The sequence below is a fragment of the Anguilla rostrata genome, chromosome 15 (genome assembly GCF_018555375.3).
Source record: "Anguilla rostrata isolate EN2019 chromosome 15, ASM1855537v3, whole genome shotgun sequence".
Classification (NCBI taxonomy): domain Eukaryota; kingdom Metazoa; phylum Chordata; class Actinopteri; order Anguilliformes; family Anguillidae; genus Anguilla; species Anguilla rostrata.
Genome location: NC_057947.1, coordinates 6603138 through 6629021, shown reverse-complemented (window position 1 = coordinate 6629021; position 25884 = coordinate 6603138). Strand labels below are relative to the sequence as shown.

Genomic DNA, 25884 nt, shown 5'->3' with positions numbered 1-25884 from the left:
TTCCTTATAGCGTAGTTTTATTTATGTATCACGATTTAACATGCGCCAGATTCGTTTTAAATGGGCATGGAATTCGTATATCATCATGTGGCTTTGTAATAGTGACGATAAGTATTTGAAATTGTAACGCACATAATGTCTAAAGACTCGCAAAACTGGCAAATCAGTGCCCATTAAATGTGCAGCCCAAACAAGGAATTCGAAACTGAAGAATGTAATTCATGGTTATATTTTCAACAGATTGTTTTTTTTTTTTTTTCATAATATAGGCTAATATTTCGGCACAAAGCCTATTTTACAACAGCAACCTATTGTGTAGCTATCTTACTTTGTCCCATTGCATATTTTGAAATTAAATAGCTAACGTTAGCCTAGTGTGGTACACAAGTGTTAGAATTAAGGCATACAGCAGATCAATAGTCTATCCATTCGATTATTTATATCTCCTATAAACTAGCTGCAAAATTGCAACCAGTTAAACGGCGAGTGCTCAGATGAGGTAACACATGTTAATCATAAAACATGCAAATGAATAATCATCAATCAAAAGATTTATTAGAGTTTGGATCTGTAGTTGCGTTCATGTATGAACTCTGTAAGATAGGTTACATTTCGTTTTCTCCGGAGATTGAAAGATTGTGTTTGTCATCGGTGAATCGAAATTTAAGGTTTGTTTGCATGTATATTAAGATGAGTTTCGTTTCCGCAGGTGAGAGTGAAAGATTCTGTTGCTTTGCTGAATCGAAACTTAAGGATTGGTGGTGGGTGGGGATCGCCCTTATAAAACGTGCAAAAATCGGTAGCTAACGGTCTTCTGTGGGAGGTTAGTGATGAACATGAATGCATTCACACATGGACCCTGCGAAGAACTTGGAGGTAGGATTAATCTGCTATAGCCTACTTGATGAGCTACTGTCACGAGTACTTACTTTGCCTATTTGATAGCTTTATTAAGTTTAATTTTTGTGTTAGACTATACATTTTTGTATTTATATTTGCACATAGGCTAAGTCGCGAGGGATACGGCCTATACATAATAAATGTTCCATCTATTGATTTACTGAATCATTCTAACTGTAGCTTCTTTCAATAGGATATCATCTAGAAGAATGAGTTTTTCTGAGAGACAAAAGAGAAGACGGCAGTAAGTTGACGTAACGGAACAACAGGCCGTTGAACAAATGCGTCAACATGTCGTGTGTTATGAGTTTAGATAAAAATGATGTGGTCTCTTCTAATTTGAAAATCTGTGATTTCTCCAGATCTGAGTTTTTGGGTTCTAGTTCAGAGGTTGTACAGTGCCTAACCGCAGAAAAAAACACGTATACCTTTATATTTTGTGCCTCCTGTTTTCATTTTAATAATGAGGATGAATCTGGATGTGCTGAACGCATTGTAGTAGCACACACACACACACACACACACACACACAACACGCGCAGTAGCCACATTATCAGGTTATTACACCTGCTCGTTAACGCAGATAACCTTAGAATAGATGATCTAAGCGTGTGCAAAAGGCTCAGAGTATGGACAGTGAAGACCTAACCTGTTGCTAGGCAACGCCCTTTTGTTTACAGCTCGCGCTTGCCGCGGTTAAATTTTGTGCAAAGTTAATCAGACCCATGGGGAAGCTCAAGAGATGACGCTAGATCTCAGTTGGCACCCCCAGGAGGACACACTCCACTACAGGCACCGCCCAGTTGCTCCAAGCCAGACGACAATGCGAAATATCTACAAGATATTAGCAAGCCAGTATGACCCCCTAGATTATATCCTGCCCTTCACCACAAGAGCCAAAGTTCTGGTCCAGAGACTGTGGGCCAATGACCGTGACTGGGACGACCCGCACTTACCCACTGATCTCCTGCAAGCCTGGAACACATGGGAAGAAGAGCTCCCTCAGCTCCTATCAGTCAGCCTCTCCCGGAGCTACTTCCCATCTGGCATTGATATAAGTGACATCACCCTTGAGCTTCACGTATTTTGTGATGCATCAGAGTCCGCCTACGGGTCAGTCGCATACCTACGTGGTGAAGATCCTCAAGGCAATGTCCATGTGGCCTTCGTGCTAGCTCGCTCGCGAGTGGCACCAAAGAAACAGCAGTCGATGCCCCGTTTGGAACTTTGTGCTGCCCTGACTGGAGCTCAGCTCGCCCAGGTGATCCAGAGAGAGCTCACCCTTCAGTTGAGAGAGACGGTGCTATGGTCTGACTCCACCACTGTGCTAACCTGGATACAGTCTGAGTCCTGCACATATAAGGTGTTTGTGGGGACCCGTGTATCCGAGATCCAAGAACTGACCGACCACCGGTCATGGAGGTATGTGGACACGCAGAATAATCCCGCAGATACCATCACCAGAGGGATGACTCTGTCTGACCTCGCCAAGCCGAACCAGTTCAGTCATGGTCCAGCCTTCCTTCAGCAGCCACATGACAGCTGGCCAACCCCGCCGTCTTTCGAGGAGGTTCCAGATGAGACAGAGATGAAGAAGTCTTCGTTCTGTGGCCTCACATCGACTATCTCCGCTCCAGAGATCCCACCTGTCGATGAATATTCCACCTTCGAAGACCTCCTTGAGGCGACTAGTAGGTCACTGCACGGAGCGGACTCCCAGCTAAGCACCCTCAGTGCTGATGACTACGCAGAAGCCGAACTCCGAATCCTACAGAGAGCGCAAAGTGATAGCCTTCCAGAAGAGATCAAGTGCCTACAGACAGGGAAAGCTGTTCCATCCGGCAGTCGGCTCATAACACTTGCCGCAGAGTACGACATCTCCAAGGGCCTCGTCCGTGTAGGCGGTAGGTTACGCCGTTCTTCCAGCCTGGAAGACGACGTTGTGCACCCAATTGTGCTAGAACCGAAACACCCTGTCACCAGGCTCATCATACGGCAGTATGATGACAAGCTGCTCCATTCCGGAGCCGAGAGAGTCTTTGCGGAACTCCGACGCAAGTTTTGGATCCTTCGGGGCCGCGAAGCCGTGCGTCGCCATCAGAGATCCTGCCCGGAGTGCCAGAAATGGAGAGCGAAGCCAATCATACCAAAGATGGCAGATTTGCCCCCCTGCCGTCTCCGCCTCATGAAGCCCCCATTCTATTCTACGGGAGTGGATTGCTTCGGACCATTCCAGATTAAGCGAGGTCGGGTTACGGAAAAGAGATGGGGAATTGTGTTTAAGTGCATGACAACGAGATGTGTCCACCTGGATGTGCTGCATAGCATGGACACTGACTCATTCCTCATGTCGCTCAGAAGGTTCGTGGCTCGACGAGGAACCCCCTTTGAGCTTCTCTCCGACCAGGGAACCAACTTCCGGGGAGGGGAGTCCGAGCTTCGAGTAAGTTTCCAGGTTATGAGTGAAGAGTTAAAGACCCAGCTGGCTAAGCGCCAGATCCGCTTCCAGTTCAACCCTCCAAATGCGCCACACTTCGGTGGGACTTGGGAGCGGGAAGTCAGGTCCATCAAGGCCGCGCTATATGTGACCATGGGAGCACAGACGGTGACCGAAGAAGTTTTGCGGACGGTCCTCATTGAGGTAGAGGGAATTTTAAATTCCAAGCCGCTAGGTTATGTTTCGACGGACGTAGCCGACGTGGACCCAGTAACCCCCAACTACCTCCTCATGGGGCGGCCCGACTCCTCGCTCCCTCAAGTGGTTTATCCGGAGTCCGAGATCCTCAGTCGGAGGAGATGGCGGCACAGTCAAGTACTTGCGGACCAGTTCTGGACCCACTTCCTGCAGCACTACTTACCCTCCTTGCAGTCAAGGCAGAAATGGGTGAAAGAGATGGGAAATCTTACCATTGGCACAGTGGTGATGGTGATCGATCAGCGGTTACCTCGAGCTCTGTGGCCCGTGGGAAGGGTCAAGAAGACTATCATGAGCGCAGACGGGAAGGTGAGAACTGCTGAGGTTCAAGTGGACGACAGGACCTACACAAGACCGGTGGCCAAACTCATTGAGCTACCAGCTATCCCAGAGGATACTCCGACAATGTCCCCAGCGGACACTGAGCCTTCAAGGAGCTGATTCGCACAGCGAATCAGGGGGCGGCTGTGCAAAAGGCTCAGAGTATGGACAGTGAAGACCTAACCTGTTGCTAGGCAACGCCTTTTTGTTTACAGCTCGCGCTTGCCGCGGTTAAATTTTGTGCAAAGTTAATCAGTTTAACGGTCATTTCTAGCGAGTTAAGTTTCCTTTGTGTGCGTCAATAAACGGCAGTAAGTACATCTTTCTCTATCGTCAAGGATATTTAGTTTAGATTATTAGTTAATCCATTGTCTGATAGTAATTTGTATAGCAGAATGTTTAAGTTTTAGTAGCAGTATTCCTTAATATTTACCACATATTGGCGATTTATGCTAGGTACATTAGAGTGTCATTCCTCGCGACAGTGCATCTACATATGGTAGAATATTCCGTTGTATTTAGTAAGCTACGTGATTAGCACCGTTTATTTCCTTTTAATGTACAGCTGATAATAAGTATAGAAGTAGGCTAACTGTATTTCTTTTTCCTTATTTAGAACCACACATACACACATGCACACCCACCTGGTTTAAACCTAAGAGGAGAACAGAGATTGCCTGTGCCTGTGTATTTGCATTCCATTTATAATAAACCCCCAAAAGAATTTCCTGCCTCCGTGTCCTGACCAGACACCCCATATTGTTGACAAACTCCTAACCACCAAGAGCTTCCTTACAAAGCGGGTGGATTGCAGTGCCTTCCAGTTGAAGACAAGCACGGGATTTCATCATGGATGGGAGGGGACAGGCGGTGAAGTCTAGGAAGTGACCATAGACATACGTCAGTACTGGGAAACAGACTCTACTGCGCATGATGGAATGAAAAAACGCTTGCTGCCCATTGGATTCAATGTATAAATCCAAGGTGATTTAACAACCAAAGAAAACCTAATCGGTCCATTTTTTGGGCTCATTAATTTCATTATGTGCAGCAGTTTCTGAAACAATGGTTGTTTTGGTCCAGAGGTCTTAGTAAAATATGTATTAAAACGTGCATATTATATAATGTATATTCAATCTGCTTTTCACGTGAAACGTAACGGTTGCCAGTCAAGTTTCAAAATACCATCGGAGATGTTTTATTTTGCCTTCAAAAGTCGGATATTCCCCATTCACTTTAATGGGGAGCACAATGTTTTTCCCTCAACAACTTAGACATGGGCAGTACAAGCTTACTTTTGGGGCTTGACAGCTTAGGTTGGCTGGGGGCGTGCACTTTTCTAGTTAAATATGCATGTATGTGGGTGACGCCCTTAGACACGCATATTTAATTAGATTGGCTGGCACGCCTCTGACTCAGCTTATGCCATGCTCTGCAATTCGACGGGACCTGTTATCTCACTGACCCCCAAAAGTTGCAATGTCGCTGGGCACACAAACTAGCTGATAAATAACTATCCACAGTGTCCACAGGCAGCTTGTGAGAAGGGCGTCTAACTGATCTGGCGTAATTTGGTGTGAAGATGCATCTCTTCAGCCTGTACCTGGACTAATTATCACTACTCTGCAGGACACTCCCAATCTATAGGATCGCCCTTATCATTTGTATCTTTCTAATTTGTTTCTGTTGCACATTCATGTTACACTTGTACCTCCATCCAGCACTTATATTACACTTGTATTGTTATCTTGATGTTGTAGCTCGTTGTCATGCCTCCTGGTTTGACCATAACTTTCTGACCTAGCCTATCCTTACTGTGTGAACTGGACTTAATGTGTTCATGGCTATGAATAACTGTTACATAATGAGTATTGTAGTAGTTCCAATGACCTTCAGTGTGCACTTATTGTATGTCTTTTTGGATAAAAGCGTCAGCCAAATAAATGTAATGTAGGCCTATTGTAATTTTAATTTGAGCCTAACATTCAGGCGATGAGCTACTTCCAAATTTCTGATTTAGGGTTCAGTGATGCAGCTAACTGGAACAAATTGTCAAAAGCATTCACGCAAATGAGTAGATAATCAGGACAAGCATTTTCTGCTATGTTAGGTTCAAATCTCCAGCTATCTTTTTTCAGTAGGCCATAGGCATTAGTGTAGGGGAGATTGGGCGGGGAAATAACTAACATAGCCCATATTACACTGGGCTGGGTCTCGGTACCCAAAACTCCACTGCTACCTTCATCTTACGTTTAAAACCTTGAAGACAAAATTTTTTACTCTGAATTTGACATTGAGATACCGATCATGAAATCAAAAACATTTTTGGAAAAATCTGATGAAACCAAATACATTAGCTTGTAGCCACGAAAGCAGCCAATGTGATTGTGTGACTGGTGACAGGTGACAAGCTGGCAAGCCTTCAAACGACGCAAAACTCTACGGCTAACTTGTAATCTTAACGTTTAAAAGGTTCATAACTTTATTTTCCACTGAAATTGAAATTGAGACAGATCTTGAAAGCCAAAACTATCTGTTAGTCACTAAAAGACTGTTTACGATTAGCCAACATACATTTGGATTCCTTGACATACACACAGAATAGGCCTACAGCATCAAAAAAATACTTCCCAGTAAAAAGAAAAAATCCCTTGTGTACAGCCCAAATAGGCTTTTATTTGGCAATATCTCCCAAATTATTTATTGAAATCTCTCGGCGTTCGTCGGAGACAAAGAGAGGGTAATTCTGAGTGTTTGAAATATGACACTTAAGCTCTGATGCAACCACCTAAAAAATCTGTATTAGATTTCGTCCCGCTCTCCCCTACTAACATAAAAGCAGTAAAACAAGCAACCAGTGTTGCAGCCAAGGCATGTACAGTCAATAACACACTCTGGTATTAAGGATTGGGACTGGGAATAAGGTGACACAATGACATACTTTGATTGACAGCGCCCTCATTATCATGTGGATGAAGAAATGCATCCATCCATCCACCATCTACACCTGCTTATCCTGGTCAGGGGGGGTGCTGGAGCCTATCCCAGCATTGGGCGAGAGGCAGGAAATAATGAAATACAGAAATAAATAAATAAGGAAATAAATATATACAGAAATAAATGAATCAAGAAATAAATAAACATGTAAATAAATATGGAAATACATGCAGATTTTATCTATTAATTTATTTCCGTGGAGACTCATTTATTTTTTAGATTTTTATTGCATTTATATTTGTTATTTGTTCATTTATTTTTAATTTGTATCGGTCATTTTTCATTTGTCTTCCATCCAAAAGAGCTTGCTGCCCATTGAAGAAAACCAAGGGGATTTAACAACCAAAGAAACCTCAAAACCCAAAGTTTTTTTTTAAATCATAAATTCCATTAGCTATGTGTTTACTGTTTGTGAAACAATTGTTCTTTTGCTACAGAAGTTTTGGGAAATATTTATTAAAATGTACATTTTCACAACCTACTTTTATATATATATATACAGTATATATATATATATATATATGTGTGTGTGTGTGTGTATGTACATATATATATATATATATATATATATATATATATATAGCTGTAAATCACAACATAAATTCTGTATTTCACTATAAATCAGCTCATGAAACTCTTTTCGTCAATATAGGGGTCTAAGATATCTAAGGGTTCGAAAAACCAATCCAAAACCTCTTCAAAAATGAATAAAATGTTGTTTGTCCATTCTAAAGCATATACTGTAATATTGATGGTTTAAGATTAAACATTGATATAACATTGAAAAATAATGCAAAAACATTTTGATAATCTGTGGTACACTTACCTAAATTTGTAAAAATTCACATTTGGTATGGTTTTCTGTACTCTACAGTAAGTAATCTTTTGTTGTATGGGGATGGAATATATATGTAGGTACTGTAAGTTAGGTAAGTTCAAACTTTGTACATTGTATACATTTCATTCATTATCACTATTTTTTTCCCTAGAAATGCCTTTGGTGCGACATCTCCGCCGTTTATTGACTATTTAAAAGATATTCTGCGCAGATATCCGGACGGAGGTCAAATCCTGAAGGTGTGGTTTTATTATTCATATACATCCCCCTTGCCCCGTAGGTGTGCCCTGCCCTGCCCCCCCCCACCCCCCCCATGCATTGCGTGAATACAAATAATTGTGCATTTAACCTTGTTCATTTAATAATCGCATTGTCATGACAAGGAGGATTACTGTTGTGTCATAAACAGGAGCTGATACAGAATGCAGATGATGCCGGTGCTACAGAGGTAGTGTTCATCCATGATGACAGAGCCTACGGGACCCAGGCCCTTTGGGCTGAAGACCTGGAGAAATACCAGGGTATTGTATTGGCAAAAATGGTGTTATAACAGTATTATTACTTGAAAGGAATACTATGCAGGATTTTTTTTAGCTTTGCTGTGGTCCTGTGTTTACAATCAAAGAAGTCTCCTCCTCTGTCTTCAGCCCCACCCACTCACTCCCGAGTACTGAGTTACTGACATGTGATTTCATTAGAAACTACCGGTAAATTTCTCCCTACAATTACTCGGACCAGACAGGAACCGGATCTTTCTCAAAAACTGGAAATCTGGCAACCCTAGCTGGATGGCTAGAGGTTCTGTTACTTACAGACCCAACAGAAAACAAGCTAACTACGTGTCACTTTTCATTCCCCTGGCAAACTTTAGCCGACCAATGAAAATCAAATTCAAGGTTAACTCTATGTCTTCAACAAGCCTTGTTAGATGTTTTTTTTTTTTTTTGCTTTGCTGGGTCTGGACTAATGCAGCGGTAAGCTAGCTAGCAACAAACACTCCAAAACCACAGGCTCTGTAGCCACACCAACCCCTCCCCAGCACCATGCCCATTTTAGAATAACAAATAAAAAGGTAAAGGTACACAAATTTGGCAAAAGTGAGATTGTCAGTGCATCACAAGGTTATTTTAGAATATTTTCTAGGTAAAAATCCTGCATATTCTTACCCATTCTCTAGGATCACACATACAGTGCCTTCGGAAAGTATTCAGACCCCTTCACTTTTTACACATTTTCTTACATTACAGCCTTATTATAAAACGAATTAAATTCATTTTTATTCTCATCAATCTACACACAATACCCCATAATGACAAAGCAAAAACAGGTTTTTCGAAATTTTTGCAAATTTATTAAAAATAAAATATCACATTTACATTTTTGCTTTGTCATTATGGGGTATTTTGTGTAGATTGATGAGAATAAAAATGAATTTAATCAATTTTAGAATAAGGCTGTACAGTAACATAAAATGTGGAAAAAGTGAAGGGGTCTGAATACTTTCTGAAGGCACTGTACATATGAAAGGAGGTAGAAGCAGAGGCAATTTTTTTGTTATGAACAACAGAAATATTTGAAGAGAACAAAGGATTCAGAGAGACCGAAGCCACTGTTGATTTTTAAATTATAACTCCTCATTTAAAATTTCTTAAAGGAAACGCCATATGGACAGCAATGCATAGATATATTGCATTTTACTCTAAGGTCCACAAGGGGGCACTTATATAATATCAGATTTAATTATAGCGCAATTCTATACCAATCCTGTGCTGATCGTGCCAAATTGACATAAAATGTACAGTCCAATTGCAGTCCTATGGTGGGTTAAATGCCCAAATGCATGGTTGACACAATTAACCCATTCATGCAGTTTTTCCAATGTATTTTTAAAACCATTTTCAAATGAGTCATGTAAAAATTGCCTTTATGTTCACTAATTTAACAAGATACCATCATAACTGGTTAGCTAACTAACCTACTTTTAGCTAATATTAGCTGATGAACTACTACTGCTACTGTAACTATATAACAAAAAGACAAACTATTAGTAGCCCAGCCATAGCTGTCCAACCAGCAGAGGCAGTGCTTTTGTTCATGTTATCCTATTCAGTCAAGAGCAGTCTAGATAAAGATTTTGTAGTTCAGTAAACTGTGTTAGGACCGATTACAACACCTGGGATCTAATTAGCATCAATCCTGCTTTTTATGTTTGTTGTTGAACAGGTCCTGCCCTCTACGCCTACAACAACGCAGAGTTCACCGAGGATGACTGGCGAGGCATACAGGCCACAGGGAGAAGCGTCAAGCGCAACGATCCAAACAAAGTGGGCCGGTTTGGGATCGGATTCAACTCCATCTATCACGTTACAGGTGATTTGCTAATTATCGTTGCATCTACCGTTTGAACAAATCCGACTTTCAGTACGGTAAAATATCAGGCAGGGCTATAAGGTGCAGCTCTAGCCTGTCTGCCGCACTCTATTTTAGAGATTGGGGGGGAGACGGGGGTTGGACAGCCGACTCTCGTTCCTCCAACTGACATTGACACAACGCATGGATTTTAATTTCCCCCCCCTTCATTTGGCACCCCCGCCGTTGTCACGTATGCCTTGAACTGACCATGAACAGCATGTCCCGTTTCCTTTTATTGATCATGTTTTGGAAATTGTTCAATTCTGAAAAATATGAGATTTAACAAAAATTGTGTAAATACATAAAAATCATGTTTATACTCTTCATTTCTAGATTTACCATGCATATTCAGTGGCAAATACCTTGGCATGCTGGACCCACAGGAGAAGATATTCGGAGAGCGAGAGGGAGGCATGCGCTGGTCTCTTGATGATGAGGAAGACAGGGACACACTGCTGGTTTTGAGTGATCAGCTCCAGCCGTTTAGAGATGCGCTGGTACATGTCAGTGACCAAACCTGGGAAGATGCTGTTAGTGAAGACAAAAAGTTCAGCGGAACCCTCTTCCGGTTTTCTTTACGTAACGAGCCATCTGAGATTTCAGACAACTTGTACGATTCTGACAAAATGGTTCAGCTGTTTAACAGCTTCATTGCTGATGCAGACATGAGCCTTCTTTTCCTGAGAAATGTTTCATCGGTCTCCTTGATTCACATCAGTACAAATGGCTCAGTCAATGTCAGGCATAAGGTGTCAGCATCAAGCCCTGCAGTTAATGAATCCTTTCATCCAAGAGAAATGCCGTCTGTAGAGGGGTTCACACATTTTAAAAACGTATCCTCCTACTGTCCAAGCAAAGGCAAAACAGAAGTCCAGTGGCTTGTAACAATGTGCTGTATGAAAGAAGGACACGTGCCAGAGCTTGATTCGCTAGCCGGGAAACTAAGCTTTCGACCCCAAGTTGACCTGGCATTTCCGTTAGATCAGGAGCGGTCTCTGACTGATGGAAGACTGAGCTGCTTTCTGCCCCTTCCCAACAACGAACCAAACTGCACTGGACTCCCCGTTCATGTTAACGCCTGTTTCGGCCTCACGGACAACAGGAGGCACATCAAATGGCAGGAGGAGGACCAGAAATTCGACGAAGCTGCCGTCTGGAACGAGTTGCTCGTTAAGGAACTTCTCCCTCGTGCATACCAAATGATCATTCTGGATGCCGTTCGCTTTTCGCGAAGCTCTGACTTTCCTTCCTCCTCCGCGTACCATCTTTGGCCTGACCTCGACCAGATGAAACACAAGGAGCGATGGCACAGTGTCGCTGCGGGAATGCTGCGGCAGCTTCTCCTGTCGAATGAACCCGTCTTTTCTCTGGCTGGGGATGCGCAAAAATGGGTGACGTTGTCAGAAGCTGTGTTCTTAACTGATTACAGCATGGAGCCTCAAATGAAGAATGCCGTGTCGGGTGTTCTGATCGCCCTGGGAGAAAAGTTGGTGTCCATTCCCAGTCATATATCAAGAGACATCCAGGCTGCTGTTGAAAATCCCAAAACCTTAACAAGAGCAACCCCTGCTTTTGTTCGAAAGGTCTTCCGCAAAAATGGAAATGCTGGTCTCTCCAGAGAGGACAAGCTCTTTATTTTGGAATATGTACTGAGCGATGAGAAATACCATGAGCTCTGGGGGCTGCAGCTTCTACCTCTTAGCAATGGGACTTTCAAGACATTCTCAAATGAAGATCACAATCTGGCCTTCATTGACAATAAGCAGTTCCCACGGTAAGACATCAACTCAATCTGCAAAGACATTGCCACAACTACCTGGTGTATTTTATGTTACTACAGAAAACAACAAATGTTCTCGCCCTTTATTTCCAAGTTGGATGCAGGATGCATAAATAAAAGCACTACTGAAATATGTTGCATTATCTTTTGGAGAGGAAATTAATAAAGGTTTTATTTATTCATTTTCTTTATTCATACCAACCTACCAAGAAAGATTTCACTAATAGAATTGCATTTGTATTTTTGTCATGCATTTAAACTAAATTGAAGTAAAATTGCACATGATGTGTTTAAAAACATATTCTGGCTTTCCTATGTTAAAACACTATCGTTTTAAAGACTTTTCTAATAAATATTTTACAATTAGAATTTATGTTGTCATGTTTTCCTGCAGTGAGTTGCTGCCTGGCTGGAAGGATGTATTCTTGCCCCGAGATCTCCGAAGTAACACTCTGCTCCACCTGGAGAAACTGGCAGAAACAAGTAAGAGAAAGCATTGTTTTTGTCAAGTCACTTATAACTACATTTTTAAAATAAAGTGGCCCATATTACTGGAGTAAACGAACAAAGACACAGTTGGGCAATGTTGCTACAATGTTTTATAGTGAAGTAAAGACAAATAATGGCAGTAGCTCTAATTTTAGTTCAAGGATTGTATTTAGATGTTCTTTTAGGTCTGAGTGAAGCTGAGAGGAAGAGATACTGCATTTAGGAGTGTGAATTTGCACAAAGCCGAAGTGCAGCAGTATTTCAATTATCTTAACCTGCTTTTATAAAAGGTGGATTTAGTGGTTTAGTAGTTTAACAAGTCTGTACTAGAACTCTCAGCACATATCAGCTGAAGTGGAGAGGAGAGGAATTAAGTCACTTAAACTGAAGGATGCTTAGTTAGCTATGTTGTAAATTTTGGAAGAACTACTGTTTGCAAAAAGTGCTACAGGATCTTTAATGACCACAGCGAGTCAGGACGTTGGTTTAATGTTGAATTAAAAAGAAAAATTAGACGTTGTCCCCCATATCTTCATTTTCATAGAAGGAAATCTAGATAGCTTACTGTTAACACTGGTAGTAAACATTGTGTCGATAGGAATCATAAGCTTTTTTATTTTCCATATTATACTTGCATATGGTTATGTACATTGAAAATGTAAGGAGGAAAAATGTAAGGAGGTTAAGTATGTTATCATAATAACATATTTAAAGGGTAAATATACCCGAAAATCTTTTTTTTACACATACAGACAGCACCACCCCGCCACTAGGTGGTGCATTTCATAGCTTGTGATTTCATAGCTATTTTCTATATGCCATTAAAATTTTCAATTGACATGTTCTGATATATCACCTAGATATCAGACTATGGCTGAAAAACGTTTTGTTTTCTTATTGGTTAAATATTATCGGTTTGCTTGAAAATGGAGATAAGAAACTCATTAAAAGTAAGGTATAGAATGTTGGAAACAGTCAAATTAAGCTCTTGTGGCAGCATAGTTTCAATTTACAATAGTTTAAAAGTAAATGGCTAAACATTTATTTTTCTACATTATCTTGCAGGCACATACAATAAAATTATCAACATGGATTCAAGAATTGTGGCAAAATTTGCCATAAAAAGTCTTCCTAAAGACTGGCAGAAGACAAAAGGTCATGTCACTTGGCAGGTGGGAAATGGTCAACACCCTCCTATGCAGTGGCTCAGTGATTTCTGGAAATTTCTCAAAACGAATTGGACCGAGTTAAGCAGATTTGTTGGCATGCCATTAGTCCCTCTTAAACCTCTTCTAGATTCCACCAGTTCTGTCATTTTAGCAAAGCTACAACTGAACACAACACTGATGTTTCAGAAAAGCAGACAGAGCAGCTTATCAGATCAAATTGCAAAGGTGGTGGGAAAAGTTGGTGGTACCATCATAAAGAGGGACACTTTTCTGGATCATACGGATCTTGAGACCTATGTGCTAACTCCCTCCCCAAGGAACATTCTACATCTATTCCTCAACTTAGAGAAGCATCAAGTTATCCATGGAATTGAGTCAGCTTCAGCCGCGGAAAAGGAAGAATTGAAATCATACCTCTCTTCACTGGATTCTCTCTCATTAGCAGAGAAAGGCCTTCTCTCAGAGTTGCCCTTCTTCCGTTCAATGGCTTCTCTAAAACTCAATCCTGGAGAATACATTTCTGTTAAGTCAAAGCAGGCAGTTCTCCTGAATACGACTCCGCCCTTCCCAGAAAACCTTCTCATGACTGATGTAGTTGCTCAGTGTGCAAATGAAGCAGACCGTAGGCTCCTTACGTTGCTCAACATTGATGTCATTAATGCAGCTCAGGCAGCCACACTTTTGGTCAAAGGAATTGAGAAGAGACTGTACAAAAGTCAAGAAGTAGACAAAATAATGACCTGGATATTACAAAATGGTAGAATCCTCTTTTCTCAGGACCAGACATTGCGCAGAAAATGTCAGGATTTGAGCTTCATTGAAATACAACCAAGTGATCACAAAAAAACTTCAAGTTTCTTTGACCCTGGCAACAAAACATTCAGAGCTCTGTTTGAGCCAGATTTCTTTCCTCCCATGGTCTTCACAAGTACTTCCCAGATGCTGGACAGTTTAAGATGTCTTGGGATGCAGACAGATGAAAATAACATCACTGCTAAGGATGCCCTTCATGTGGCTAAGCACATTGAAATGTTGCAGGTCCATTCTCTGAAACAGGCTTCAACAAAAGCGGATGCCCTGATGAAACTTTTTAATGATACTCAAGTGCTTTCAAAGTTCTCTGTACAACAGCTTAGTGAGCTAGTGAGAACCCAGTGGGTTCTTTGCAAAATTCCAGATGTTCTGAATGGACACCAAAATGTAAACAAAAAGTTGAGCGTGTTCAAGCCAGAGGAGATACGACACTCAAAGTACTTCGATATTGTGGGTCATGTCATGCCTCTTACTGAAAAACTAAATAAGGAAGTTAGTGAAAAGCTTGGTCTGCTAAGCTCACCTCCTCCTGCAAAGGTGTTTGAGAATCTTTCTGCTCTTAAAGCAAGCATACCTGAAATGGCCAATCCAGATATCAATGTGCATTTCAAAGGGAAGCTGCACAGCATTTACACATTCATGCAAAATAACATAAATCACTTCAAAGGCACAGTGGATAAGAAAAATGCACCTTGGCTCTGGATTCACAGTCATTTTGTGCCTCCTTGTGACGTAGTTTTAAGCTATCCGCCAGGGTTAGATCTCAGCTCCTATATTGAAAGGGTGCCAGAAGAATTCCTAGTGTACAAAGACTTGTTATCAGAGTTTGGAGTAAGAGCATCAGTGTCAGATGAAGAAGTTGAGGGGATACTGCATAGCATGAAACGAGAAATTGACAGAAAATTGCCATCTTATGGAAGTCCATCTGAACTCAAAGAAGCCATTGCCATTCTTAACTGGATGTGGAAAGAGAAGAAAAGCATTAAAGACAACCTCCCTGTGCCTGTCATGGCAGAAAATGGACAGTTTAACCTGCAGAAATTATCTTCCACAGTGTTTTGTGACATCTCCAGAGAAGGTTTGGAGGACCTCAGGGAAGACCAGGAGGAGTTCTATGTAATACATGGAGAGATGCCAAGAGCTACAGTTGACTGGTTGAAAATTCCCGCCCTCAGCACTCGAATCCTAAACCCAGAATTTGTTGGTATAGAGCAATGTGGCCAGACAGAACCCATAACCCTAAGGATCAAAAACATACTGAAAGAGTATGATGAGGAAAATGATCTCTTCAAAGAACTTATACAGAATGCAGAAGATGCTGGTGCAACCACATGTAAATTTATGCTCGATTTCAGAAGCCATAAAGATCCCCCTGATACTCTTATAGACCAAGACATGTCTCTGTGCCATGGTCCTTGTCTCTGGGCATACAATGATGAACTTTTCACAGAAGAAGACTGGGCAAACATTGTCAAAGTTGGATCTGCCTCCAAAGAAACAAAAGTAGAAAAAATTGGGAAGTTTGGGCTTGGTTTCAATTCTGTGTATCACGTGACTGATATTCCCTCAGTCCTCAGTGGTAAGAATCTCCTCATATTGGATCCAAATGTGACTCACCTGAAGAAGCATATACAAAGTAAAGCAAGTCCTGGGATCAAACTTAACCTATTCCAAGAACGTCTATTTCATAGGTTTCCTGGACAGTTCAAACCATATCAAGGGATATTTGACTGCGATTTATCAAGAGACAGTACACACAAATTCTTCAATGGAACACTCATTAAATTGCCTTTCCGGACACACGAAGAAGCTCTGTCATCAGAGGTTAGTAAAAAGGTTTTTGAAGGAAAAACAATTGCTGCTTTTTCACAACATTTGACCCATAATTCAGAGGCAATTCTGCTGTTTCTGAGGAACATAAGCAAAGTGTCTCTTGAGATCCTACCTGAAAATTCTTGGACTCCCCCATGCGCTGAACAAGTAAACTCTCTGTTCAAAGTCTCCAGAAAAGTTGTGTGCACAATACCTGTCCCCGATGATACTCCTCTGAAAACAATGCAGGATGATTCAATAAAAGTTTTGTTGAAAATTGATGCAAAATTTGAACAGGTCATTGACTGTCTCTCAGCAAACATTATCGAAGTGACTAAAAAATACCAGGATGTATCTGATGTCAGCTATTGGCTTGTGCATTCATGCTTTGGAATGCAAACATCCTTGAACATGTTCCAGAAAGAAAATAAACAGAAGTTTCCTTTGCCAGTCGGGAGCATTGCTGTACCTCTTAAAAAAGAACCACAAGGGGGAAACTGGTTAGCTGAAAAGCATGATTCAGCTGGGCAGGTGTTTTGCTTCCTCCCACTCTCAATTTATTCTGGTCTTCCAGTTCACATAAATGGATTCTTTGCTGTGACGTCCAACAGAAAGGGCCTTTGGGATACTGGAGTGAAACATGAATGGAACAAGGCTTTGCTTCAAGATGCTGTCACAGGGTCATACATTTTCACACTTTCTGTGTTGAAAGAGATGTCAAAAAGAGGAGAACTCCAAGGGTACCACTACTACATGTTCTGGCCTGACAAAGAGAAAGTGAGCACATCTTTTCAATCTCTCACTGTTGCTTTTTACTCTGCCATTGCTCACAATGTTTCTGGCAAGGCTGTTGAACTCTTCAGTGATGGGAAAACCTGGTGCTCTATTGAGAAGGCAAGATTTTTACACCCAAAAATAGCACAGAACAAGGACGTGGGACAGATTGCAATGAAAGAGTTTCTGGCAAATCAACGGAAACCTTACCTCGCTGTTCCCCTTCCAGAGTGGGTGAGAAATAGCTTCAGCCAGACAGACTTGAACAGGATTATTTCGGCAAGGACACTGGACTGGGTTGAATTCTATAAAGAGATAGTATTCAACAACCTGAGTTCTATGGATCCTAAGAGCAGGAATGCTCTTGTGTTACATGCTATTGACATGAATGACAAAGCAGTAGATAACCTCCTCAAAAGTCACCCTTGCATTCCAGCCATTGGTTGTGAACAGCTTCAGTTCATTAGGAGCCTTGTGAACCCCTCAGGAAAAGTAGCCTGTCTGTATGATCCAGAAGAAGGACGCTTTCTTAAAGGAACCTCTGAGGATTTTTGCTGTCCAAAACGAATCCAGCGGTTGACAGAACTCGGAATGCTGACCAATTCTCTCTCATTGGAGGACATCAAAGAGAGAGCCGAAACCATTACCAGGATTTGGCAGAAAAACCAAAAAGAAGCATACAAACGCATTCAGCAAATCTTGGATCTAACCAGAGAACACTTAAGTGATGAGACTTCTCCTCATTGGAATTCACTGAGAAACATTGCCTTCATTCCTGCATGTCCCCCAAAAATCACTGGTCATGACAAAAATACTTGTACTGCACTTAAAAAGCCTGTTGAAGTGTACAGTTTCAGCTGTCAATATCTGGTAAACATGATGCAGACTACAGTGGACCAAGCAGTTCTGGGCACACACTATGATTCAGTTCTCCGTAAATTGGGGGTTCTTGAAAATCCACCCCTTCTGATGGTCCTTCAGCAGCTAGAGCATGCACATCTACATTTCAGAGCACTGGATGGAGATATGCGTAACACGATTGCTTTTGAATGCTATGGCTATTTAGATGAAATGACAAAGGAGCAGACACAGTCAGAGGCCATTTTTGAAAGCGCTAAATCATTTCCCTTTGTCCTAATTGAAGGCAAATTTGTGAATGTGAAATCTGTGGCAAAGAAAGTAGAATTTGAAGCTAAGCCATACCTCTATTGTCTTCCAAATCACTTCTCCAAATTCAAAAACCTTTGGCAATGTGTTGGCATACAGAAGCATTTCACTTCAGAGCAGCTAGTGGGGGTTCTTCAGGAATTGAGTACTGAATATCAAAGCAGAGAGCTTTCTCGTTGTGATCTCGACCTTTGTCTCAGAATTACAAAGAGATTGTATGAAGCAAAAGATCATGAACAAAAAGGCTGTCTCTTGCCTGATGAAAATGGTGTTTTACGTCTCTCCCACAAGCTCTTTTACAATGACAGCCCTTGGATGCCAGTCTCAGAAAATGCAATTTTGTGTCACAACTTAGTACCTCGGAGCATTGCACTTCACTTTGGGGTTCAAACAACAAGGCACCACACTCTGCAAAATCACCTTGTGCCAGGCTTTTCACCCTTTGTCAAAGAGTTTGGACAACATGAGGAACTGACAGTCCGTATTAAGAACATCATACAAGCTTATCCATCCAAGAAGGATATTCTGAAAGAGCTCATACAAAATGCTGATGATGCGCAGGCAACAGAGATCCACTTTGTTTGGGACAAAAGGAAGCACAGCACCATGAAAACCTTTGGTGAAAAATGGGGTCCACTGCAAGGTCCAGCACTGTGTGTGTACAACAACAAGGTGTTTTCAGATGCTGATCTGGAGGGAATTCAACGACTAGGTGAAGGAGGAAAAAATGAGGTGCAAGGAAAAACTGGAAAGTATGGACTGGGGTTTAACTCCGTTTACCATCTGACTGACTGTCCTTCAATTCTTACGGGAGACCAGTGGCTCTGCATATCTGACCCAAATCTGAAATATGTAGAAGGTGGAACCAAACTATCACCTGGTTGTATGTATTCATTGGGGAAGGAATTCAGAGACTCTTTCCCTGATGTGTATAACACGTTCCTGCCCTCAAATTTCAAACTTGAGGAAGGGACTATGTTTAGGTTACCACTAAGGACAGAAGAAATGGCTAAAATGTCAGAGATATCCAAGAACACTGTAAACTCTTGGGATATTGAAGAACTTTCAACAGTATTGACGGAAGATCCTGAAGGGCTGATCCTCTTTTTGAGGCACATTAGGAAAATACAGTTTCATGAAATATGCACAGGTGACAGCCAAATGACAACTCGGATCTCAGCAGAGATAAAACTGTCCAAAAATTGTGATGTGAAAAAGACTCATTTTCAAAATCATGTTCAAAAGTCATTGGATGCAGGGGGGCCAATTGAATCACTGAGAACCATCTACAACATTTCCATTTTATCATCCATCAAAAAGAAAAGTGAGTGGGTTGTGGCAGAGCAGTTTGGCTCCCTGAATGAAAACACTGACCTGGAGGTTGAGCAGTCTATCAGAAGAGTTCCTCAGGCAGCTGTGGCAGCTTGTTTGACATCAATAACTGAAGTACATCCATTCACTGGGAGGGTCTTCTGTTCTCTCCCTTTACCATGTAGCACTGGACTTCCAGTACATGTCAATGGAAACTTTGAGGTGGACTCTTCCAGAAGGGACTTGTGGAAAGAAGATGGTAAGAGCAAGAAGACAGAATGGAATGAATCGCTGAAGTTGGACATCATTGCCCCTTTGTATGCTGACCTTTTACGTTACATCTGTGCCTCCGGTAAGAAAAGCAGGTTTTCTTCTCTAAAGTATCTGGGGCTATACTTGGACTCCTCGTTTCTATGGTTTTTCCCTGAAGTTACAAACCTCGTCGGACAGGAGTGGCATGGCACAGTTGATGCAGTGTTCAAGTCAATCAATGAGAGGGATTTCCCCGTAATTCCCATTTTAAGCAGTTCAACTCAGAATTCCAAAAAACAGTACACTGTAACCTGGTCTAGTGTCACAAAAGGAGAACCAACCGATGCACCTCATTTCCCTATTAACGAAAGTAGTGAGAGCTTTCTTCAAACCTTAGAAGACATTGGTATGAATGTAGTCCCATTCTCATATCACATGACTCACATCTTCACCAGTTTTGAGAGAGCACAGGTCAATGTAGGGACAGTCAGTCCATTTACGGTAAGAAAATTCCTGAAGACAAAACCGTTGAATGATCCAGCAACGACAAAAAAAAATTTACCCCTGCCTATTAACCAGACTTTAATCAAAGACAAACACAGATGTGAAACGCTTCTGGATTACTGCATGAAGGACATTTGCAAGGAAAACTGCAACACAGCTTGTGGCCTGCCTCTTCTTCTTACTGAAGATCAGATGCTGAGGTATTTTCACACTGACTCTCCAAGGCTCTTGACAAAATTCTGTAAACTATTTCAAGGACATGAGGAGGACTTTGCAGATTATGGCATCAATGGAAAGCATATTGATGCTCTTCAGCAAGGTAATTTTCTCAAGGCAATGACTATTCCTGCCTCGGAAATGTATCTGAAACCCAAACTTGAGGACCTCCTTCAGAATTGTAAATTTGATCCGGAATTCAAGCTACATGTTCCAGAAGAGACAACGAGAAAATGGCTAAAACAGCTCTGGAGGTTCTTTAATGATCAAATTAAATCACCTGTGGTGAAAGACAAGACAAACCAGGCCTTTCTTGACATCAAGGAGCTGTTTTTTGATTCCCCTGTTGTTCCTGTCATATGCTCAAGTCAAAATAACAAACATTTTCTGAAAACAATGAGGACACTTTCCAGTGTTGTCTCCTTTTCAAATCCAGATGTACAAAAGATTCTGTGTAAACTTGGATTCATGACTTTAGACTTAACTTTTTTCCACGATTTTAAGCTTTCACAGCATTTTGATCCTGAACTTTTAGATACAAGTAACAGGAGTGCTGTTCTAGATCAACTCTCTCTGTGGCAGCACTTTCAGTTTGAACAGATTGCTAATGAGGATTTGGACGAACTGCTACACTTCTTGCAGTCAGGACTAGGCTCTGGCCAAAATACTCAAGACAACAAAAGAAAGCTGATGTCACTTCCACTGTTTGAAACTGTACAAGGGAGGCGGCAACGCATTGACGGACCTGGGAGTGTGTTCATCCTGGGTACACATTTAAGACAAAACTTTCCAGAATTGTACTCAATTGACAAGGTCACCATTTTCCTCAAAAATAGTGCTGTGAATTTGTCACTGTCAGAAAAGATGAACATCACAGTCCTGAATGATTTAGATTACTATGTAAAGTTCATCTTGCCCTCTGTACACAAACTCAGTGATACCCTGGTTCTCAATTCAGTCCAGATGCTGCTGAAAATTAAACATTATCCAAAGTTTGAGGACTACTATGAAAATATCATATTCACAATGAAAAGTGTCAAATTCATCAGGGATGTCTTTGGAAATCTTCAGATGGCCTCATACTTCTATGATGAAAATGAACCACTTCATCAGGCCATGCTCCCAAAAGAGAGGTTTGTTCCAGAAAAGTTTTGGGACACCATCGGACGTGGACAGGAAAAACCTGTGAAAGAACTGTTGAGGGAACTAGGGCTAAAATATGTTGTGTCAGATGATGAAATGATTGAGTTTGCAAACACAATTGAATCTGACACCAAAGGGAATATGTCCCTGGAGAGGCTGAAACATAAATCAGAATGTTTATTTGCAAGCCTTTTAAAGAGGGATGTGTCACAAAAATTGCTGAAAACAATATCTACCATAAAATTTGTTGTACCACTGCAAATTCAGCTAGACCTCTGTAAATATTATAAGCCTTTTGCTGGTGAAAGAGAATTTGTAGCAATTAAAGGCTCTCTTATTGAGAAAGACCCACTCCACCAACGTCTGATTTGGACCACAGTGCCAATATTGCCTTCAAAAAACTGCAGTTTGCAGAGGCAAATCGACATTTTGAAGGAGGCTGGAGCGCTTGAGCAGCCTGAACCTCAACATGTAATTGATAACCTGAGAAACATCTGCCAAGGCAGCACCAAAGAAAACATTCAAACCAGAGCTGAAGTTTTTCGTCAGTCCTATGGATTCCTTCAGGCTGTGGATTTTAGTGCCCATTCACTGACTGATCTCCCTGTGGTACTGGTTGAGAATGATACTGAGCTAGTAAAGCCCAAACAAACGGTTGTGGTGCTCAGGGATTCTATAGATTTCAGACCCTATTTATTCAGACTGCCTACAGAGCTGGTCAGATATGAAGAATTCTTTAAGAAAATAGGTGTCAGAGATACCGCATCTACCCAGCAGTACAGCACTGTTCTCCAGGAAATTTACAGGGACTGTATCGACAAACAAGAAATGAATCCAAACCAGATAAAAACTTGCAAAAGGGCAGTTCAGCAGCTTTTCCTCCTTATTCAGGAGAACGCAAATGAAAAGACACTGGAGATTCCTCAGCCACTTTATCTGCCAGCAACCGATGGCAGATTGTACGAGTCAAGCTCTCTTTATTTTAATGACACTTACTTCTGGCTTAGTAGATTTGAGAAATCCATTGAAAAGAAACTAAAACTGCTTGAAAGGCTTAAAAATTGTTATCTTTGGCGTGAGTTCTATGGAGATCAGAAACTGGTACAGCTGTTACCCCACAATGTTCGTCCAAAAATGTTGTCTGAAGTTACTACCAAGACACTAGTCGAATCCAGCATGGAACCATGTGTGTATGGGGAATGCTGTGAATTCAGTGGTTTGTTCGAGAACCAACTGTCTTCCGGCTACTTCATGCACGGCCTTGTCTGCATCCTAAGAGAACATAGTCGCGAAGCTTTATCCCAAAGTGATATTGATGCCATGTTTCTGAACTTCAACAAAATTAAGTTCATCTGTTGTGAGCGCCTTGAGACAATGATTCTTCTACATCAAGAGCCACTTGACAACAGTACAGCTGAAACGCATCTTTATGTGAAGCGGGAACAAGAGGGTTGCACCTTCTACATAAAACACAGCGATGACATGAGTAACTCAAAAGTGAAGCTTAAGATTGTGAAAGGTCTGGCTAAGCAAATCAATGAGCTTTTAAAAAAAGCTTTGAGAACATATTCACTCTCAGTTCTTGAGGATCTGCTGATGTGTGAAAACATGGAAGATGTACAGGAAGTATTAGAGACAAATAATATCCGTAACATTGCTCATACGGACTATGGACAGTGTGGGTTGCCAGACCCTGGGACTCCCATTCCTGAGGAGTGGATTGATTCCCTTGACATGAATTTTCTCAATAACTTTGAAGTAGAAGAATATGTTGGCTTCAAGAATCCATTATCTGAGGAGTATGTCTTTGCAGTTGTGGTGGAGCGGGTGAAGATGCCATTAAACCAAGGAGGGCTATGTTCGCAGAAATACAAAATTAAAATTGGGGAAAGAGAGATCATTGAAGTTAGCTCTCTTGATCTGTACCAGTTCAAAAGGGGGAAAAGATCTTCCTCCACTGTTGGGAGCTGCAGGGTTCTTGTTCCTTCACGGGGGTCAGGGGAGTCTGAGCCACCACCTGTCCTACCACAGTCCATGGAGGAGATCCAGAGTGAAATTGACAAATGCCTTGAGGAGATCTGGACACTGTCAGAGGAGGAGAGGCGCAAAGGCATCAGACGTCTGTATCTGAGGTGGCATCCGGACAAAAACCCAGATTGCCTTGACCTTGCAACTGAAGCCTGCAAATACTTGCAAAAGAAGATTGAGGAATTAGAAAGGGGAGGAATGACGGGGCACCGCAATTGTGGACCTAAACAAGGATCCTCTCAATGGAGCTCAGCCTTCAGAGGCTTTTACCAGGAGTGGGACCAGGAAGCCTCTCGGCATCGGAGGGGACGGGACACATTTAACCAACGCCATTCTTCAAGGCAATACGACTTCTGGTCATTCCACGAGGGTAGCTCAGGACCAAGGCCTAACCCAAACCCAGAGGAAGCCCACCGTTGGCACAGACAGGCAAAATGTGACCTCGCTGCAGCCCGCAATGACACTGGGGGAACATCCACGGAGTGGTGTTTATACAAAGTGCACCAAGCTGTGGAAAAAGCCCTTATTGGAGCAGAGTACAAGAACACTGGACTCCGTCCCAACAACAGCACCATTGCAAGCCTTGCTCAGAAACTGTCATACGTCAGTCCCAAATTGAATACTTTGCCCACCATGGTGCACAAGTTGAATCAGCTGGGTGTGGATGCCAAGAAGACCCAATACCCAAATTACCATACCTCACCAGGTATTCCCAATGACCAATTCAACTCTCAGAACTTAGCACAAGTGCTGGACTTGTCATCGGAGATCTTAACCAAAATATATTCTTACATTCATGAATGATTCCAGGTAATGTAAATAGGAGAAAAAGCTGTTAATTTACTTTTTTATGAGAAATGTTTTAATGATCAATGTACGTTATTTCAACTTATTTTCCTGCACTATACGCGTTTACACTTTATGTAGCCTACATATTTGACTGTATTTAGTTTCAGCACCAGGTTTTATTAATTTTTTTCAAAATGACAATTATCTAAATTCTTGACAAGTATTCATATGGTTGTGAATGATTACAGATAATGAAAATTGCAATGAGAGAACAGTGTTTTGTTTGCTAGAAGTATACTAAACAAAGTGTGACAGCTGAGACATTATTATATTTGTCTAATTATGCTTTTTTTTCCCTGACTGTAATTGTTGATACATTTGTGTAAATTTTTGACAAGCAATTTCAGCAAAGAACAGATTTTATGCCTTTAACTCCACAGAGAATAAAAGAATAAAACTGAAAGCGCTGGTCCTGTATCATCTTGTTAGTGTTAATCAGTTTAACCACCAGGGTCCAAGTTGAACTATGCGGTTGTTCCCTGTACTTGGACCGGTACTTCTCTCTAGGGGTTTCGTCATACTTGTTCCTGGTTATGGTTATACACTTTGTTGTACGTCGCTCTGGATAAGAGCGTCTGCCAAATGCCTGTAATGTAATGTAAATGTAATGTTGCATCATAAAACATTCAAGATCATTCTTTGTGTATTGTTGGTGGGTCCTTGTTTGTGTGTATTATTGGGTGTGAAATTTGGGATAATTCATGAGGGAAATTTAGGATAGTGACAAATATTTTCTAGGGAAACTTCTCATCCACTGACTGTGAACCTGTCAGGCCCTCATTTGAAGGTAGACAGTCTGTCACATGCCAGCGTGAGACCCCTGGGAGAGAGATGCGAAAGTTCCGGGAAACACCGTCGGAAGCTGCATGGAGAGAGGGAGAGCGCGCACCCGCACAAACCCAAAATAAAATAAACGAACATCTTCACCCTTCCCCCTCGTGGGTTCCAGGCAAAACCAATACACTAAAACGACAAGCTAAAATAAAGACAAAATAAAGTAAAAATGGCGCGACCCCTTACCAGTGTGCTGCCCGTAGCTGTCCTGCTTTCCCGCTCCTCCTACTTTTCAGTGGAGGTTTACTTGCGTTTTGTACTCTGTTAAACACTAAACAAAGACGCTAAAATCGTGAACACGCTCTCGGTGCGTGCTCCCCGTCTCGGGAGCTGTGGAGAGCAGCACACCTTTAAGCACCTGGGCCGATTAGCTAACGCAGCCCAGGTGCGTGTGCGCTCTCCACCAGCCGGCGCAACAGAGACCGACCCGCCTCTCCGGCAGACCGAATGCCACACAGTCATTCACAATATTTACAATGATCTGAACCATATTTTTAAAACAATGTAATGTAATGAAAATTTTAATTACAAGGATACGCTATGCAGAATATCAAATTGTAACGTGAACATGATAATTTTT

The 25884-nt window shown here is 41.7% G+C and overlaps 3 protein-coding genes across 11 annotated transcripts in view; 2 read left to right on the top strand and 1 right to left on the bottom strand.

The window, feature by feature from the left end:
- Window positions 1–738: 738 nt before the first annotated feature.
- Window positions 739–25495, top strand: sacs2 (sacsin molecular chaperone 2). Of its 3 annotated transcripts, none has more exons than XM_064311518.1 (9): window positions 739–876; window positions 1094–1144; window positions 7903–7990; window positions 8161–8272; window positions 9975–10121; window positions 10497–11937; window positions 12338–12426; window positions 13498–13604; window positions 25262–25495. In XM_064311518.1, exons 2-9 carry the CDS (start codon window positions 1110–1112, stop codon window positions 25283–25285), a joined length of 2043 nt encoding a protein of 680 aa, XP_064167588.1. In that variant the 5' UTR covers window positions 739–876; window positions 1094–1109; the 3' UTR covers window positions 25286–25495. The 3 variants fall into 3 exon arrangements, with proteins under 3 accessions (XP_064167588.1, XP_064167587.1, XP_064167586.1); XM_064311517.1 differs by having other exon boundaries at window positions 25258–25495; XM_064311516.1 differs by lacking the exon at window positions 25262–25495 and having other exon boundaries at window positions 742–876; window positions 13498–25105.
- On the top strand, window positions 1517–7493 carry LOC135241281 (uncharacterized). Its single transcript, XM_064311537.1, has 2 exons — window positions 1517–4227; window positions 4533–7493. The coding sequence occupies exon 1, from the start codon at window positions 1643–1645 to the stop codon at window positions 4034–4036; it is 2394 nt and encodes a 797-aa protein (XP_064167607.1). The 5' UTR covers window positions 1517–1642; the 3' UTR covers window positions 4037–4227; window positions 4533–7493.
- The window catches only part of LOC135241279 (disco-interacting protein 2 homolog A-like), a 103306-nt gene continuing 102913 nt past the window's right edge, over window positions 25492–25884 (bottom strand). For all 7 annotated transcript variants that reach the window (XM_064311522.1, XM_064311524.1, XM_064311529.1 and 4 more), the window contains one exon: window positions 25492–25575. In XM_064311522.1, coding sequence (XP_064167592.1) covers window positions 25569–25575 — 7 coding nt within the window. In that variant the 3' untranslated portion in view covers window positions 25492–25568. The remainder of the gene's footprint in view (window positions 25576–25884) is intronic.

Excerpts from the sequence above, each read along its gene's own strand:
- LOC135241281 (XM_064311537.1), top strand. The coding sequence starts at position 1,643 with ATGACGCTAGATCTCAGTTGGCACCCCCAGGAGGACACACTCCACTAC.
- sacs2 (XM_064311516.1), top strand. The coding sequence starts at position 1,110 with ATGAGTTTTTCTGAGAGACAAAAGAGAAGACGGCA. Across the intron at positions 8,273-9,974 it reads AGACCTGGAGAAATACCAGG|GTCCTGCCCTCTACGCCTAC; the intron begins GTATTGTATTGG and ends GTTGTTGAACAG. Across the intron at positions 11,938-12,337 it reads GACAATAAGCAGTTCCCACG|TGAGTTGCTGCCTGGCTGGA; the intron begins GTAAGACATCAA and ends GTTTTCCTGCAG.